Source organism: Nanorana parkeri, unplaced genomic scaffold (genome assembly GCF_000935625.1).
Source record: "Nanorana parkeri isolate BGI_ZX_2015 unplaced genomic scaffold, ASM93562v1 scaffold1037, whole genome shotgun sequence".
Taxonomy (NCBI): domain Eukaryota; kingdom Metazoa; phylum Chordata; class Amphibia; order Anura; family Dicroglossidae; genus Nanorana; species Nanorana parkeri.
In genome coordinates this window covers 1-2,967 of record NW_017307305.1, presented here as the reverse complement: position 1 = coordinate 2,967, position 2,967 = coordinate 1, and the positions used below count along the sequence as shown (strand labels likewise).

At 42.0% G+C, this 2,967-nt stretch overlaps 1 protein-coding gene across 1 annotated transcript in view; it reads left to right on the top strand.

Annotated features, from left to right (window-relative positions):
• Nucleotides 1–1,034, top strand: part of LOC108795996 (T-cell surface glycoprotein CD4-like) — a 9,778-nt gene extending 8,744 nt beyond the window's left edge. The window contains exon 10 of the mRNA XM_018567359.1: nucleotides 876–1,034. Within this exon, the coding sequence (XP_018422861.1) occupies nucleotides 876–909 (34 nt within the window). The 3' untranslated portion in view covers nucleotides 910–1,034. The remainder of the gene's footprint in view (nucleotides 1–875) is intronic.
• The last annotated feature ends 1,933 nt before the right edge of the window (nucleotides 1,035–2,967 follow it).

Below are 2,967 nucleotides of genomic sequence, written 5' to 3'. Positions count from 1 at the left end.
CAGTATAGATCTCAAGCCCCCCCCCCAGCAGGCACCAGTATAGATCCCAGTGTCTGCATTATAGTTTTATATATATATATATACATATCTGACCCATTATTTTTTCCCTTTGTGAGATTTGTGATTGGTCTCCCGAAGGTTACAGGCAGTCCCCATCACCCTTCCCCTTTATTTCCTACTCCCCTTTCCTTTCTCCTTCACTTCTCACTTCTGCCTTGCTTCTCATTAGTTTCCTTCTTCTGTCGTGAGTAAGGGGGCTCCATGGTCCCCCCTCTCTCTTCTCTTCCTTGTATCTGAAAACTGGATATCAGTTCTTGAGGTCAAGTAGCACACTCTCAACTTATCCTTATCACACCTTCATGTGGTCGGACATATTACAGTGGTACCTCGGTTCACGAACTTGATTCGTTCCACGATTCTGGGCGCGAACCGAATTGGTTGCGAACCGATCAGACTGTGATCTCGACTAGAGGAAGCCACGGCCATGTGTCAGAGCAGGGAAGATGGCTGAGTTTGTGTTCGTCACCCGTTGCGGAGTTCACAAACGGAAGCAAAATTTTGCTGAACTTCCTGTTCCACAGAAGCGTTCGTGGACCGAGGTACCACTGTATTTGTGTACTTGACCCGTTCCCATGAAGACTTGACCCGTCTTATTTTGGCACACCCAATAAACATCTATGTAAAGAAAAAGATTCTTTGTGGTTGTTGCGTTCAGGCCCGGATTTCCCACAAGGCCACCGAGACCCGGCCTCGGGGCTGCAGAGCGCATTATTAACTTCTAATCTCATAACGCTGAGCTTTGTGAATTGACCCCATTGATAAGCTAGTCAGTAAATCCATCTCTAACCTGCCCTCCTGTATCTCCTGTTTCACAGGTTTGCACCTAAAAGGCTCAGAGAGAACATCTAAATGCAGAATATCGCACTGATTGTCCCTGCAGGCTATTGGACTTCTATATGGAATAGCTCCTTATACTGGAAGAAGCCAATCAGAGGTCAGATGTATCCAAGGAATTCAAATGGAAAAAAAGAAAACATTGTAGAACTGGATATTTTATAGCATCTTCTGGTGCTTGCCATTAAGGTTCCATGCAGCATTAGCATAGCCTGTCTACAAGGCGACAGCTTTGTATATATGAATCCTGCCCTTGTATAGACTACAAAGCATTTTGCACTGGATTCCATCTGGAACGGGCTGTAAATAGCCAACGGCTCAAGATGGATCTGTCCGATGTGAAGGAGGACCATAGGATTCTAGAGCCCAGAAGTTGCAGAGTTGGAACTCCTAATGATGATCTGTGTCTGAACACTGCAAAGAATAATTCTGGATGGCTGAGTGATTTTAGTATTATGTTGTAACATTGATCCAGATACTGGCCAACTCAACGGAAAACATGTTACTTGTTTAATTAGTTGCAACCACAGAAAGGAAAGTGAGGGGAATTTCCGGGTGTCTGGATTCACTTTGTCAATTAAAACATTATTACAAAGAAAATTGTTAAAATATCAACTGCACAAGGAAGTCAAACTATGCACTGATTACAAAACAAGCACCTCCTGGCTCACAATCACCATGTTGTCTGCTAACCACATCTGTGTACTTTACTTACCTCTATTGGGTCTTCATTTCCAGTATCCGGAGCATAAATGAGACACGTGGTGAAAATAGCCCAGGTGAGCAGCGCTCGTCAACCTTTCGGACATCGTGGACCACTAAATTCAGAATTTTAAATCCTGCGGACCACTAATATTAATTTTGTTTAAATTGGTTGGCGACCGCTGCTCTAAAGGGTGTCTTTATAAAGAATTCACAGAGTTATTTGTCCTGTGAAATTGCCTGTAGGGGAAGGGGCCAGCAAGGGGACCACTAGAGAGGAAGAATAGTTCATCATTGTATCTAAAATGATCAATACATGGATCAAAATGAGTACAAAAAACCATTGGGTAATCCATATAAAACCTTATTACAAATTTAGTTCGGTTAAAACAAATTTAGTTCGGTTTAGTTTGGTTCGAATATTTTGTTATTTCGGGGCTCGGATCCGAAATTCAATTTGGTTCGGGTTCCAGCTTCGGAAAATTTTCGTTAGTTTCGGATGATTTTACGAATATTCGTTGCGAATGCCACAAAAAAACATATACAGATATTAATACTGAAGCTGAGGCTCCCAGACCCAAATAGCATTCAGGATTCGAATTTCCGAGTTGCAACGGGAGCTCCCAAATACCATTTGGGTCTTGGAGCCTCAGCTTTAGTATTATACGTATATACTGTATATGGCTCCCATGTTGACCTAACGAAAATTCTTGTTCAGACCCATTCAGATGCATTATACCGAAAAACACATCTGATTGGCCAGAGCAGTCACATGTCCGATTCAATTTAGTTTTCAAACGAAATTTGGATTCGGATGCATTGGGATTCCGAAATCCGGATGTGTCCGAATTTCGGTAAATTTGTCCGAATTTTGATTCCGAATGAAACGAATCACACATGTCTAATGGCCAGTCATCAATCAAATTGACAATGGTGTTGAAAGTGGATCTAGGTACCCCGAAAGTCCCCTTATTTCTAATCCGTGGTTGCAACTAATAGTTTTGGGATGACGGTACACGAAAACAGAGCCTCTTCAATATCCATATTTTCTTTCATTTTATGTTAATACTTGTCTAATTTGTGAATAGTTATGCGTCCTTTTGTAGGTAATAAGGTGTTTTTAAGCTGCCAGTATAACATTTATCACGTTTACCAATAGATCATCGTCTTGTCTGTAAGATATTGGCTGCAATTATATTTAATAACCTTTCAACTTTCTTTTATGACTCATTTTTCTGGGTCTCTCTGGCTCCACCTACTTGTGAGATTTTGTTGGTTGCCACAGGTGACTTTTACAGAACATAATCACTGGCATCTCCCTGGGACTCTGTCCTGGGTCTGCACACCTGCTGTGCCCATTATGAGGGGCTC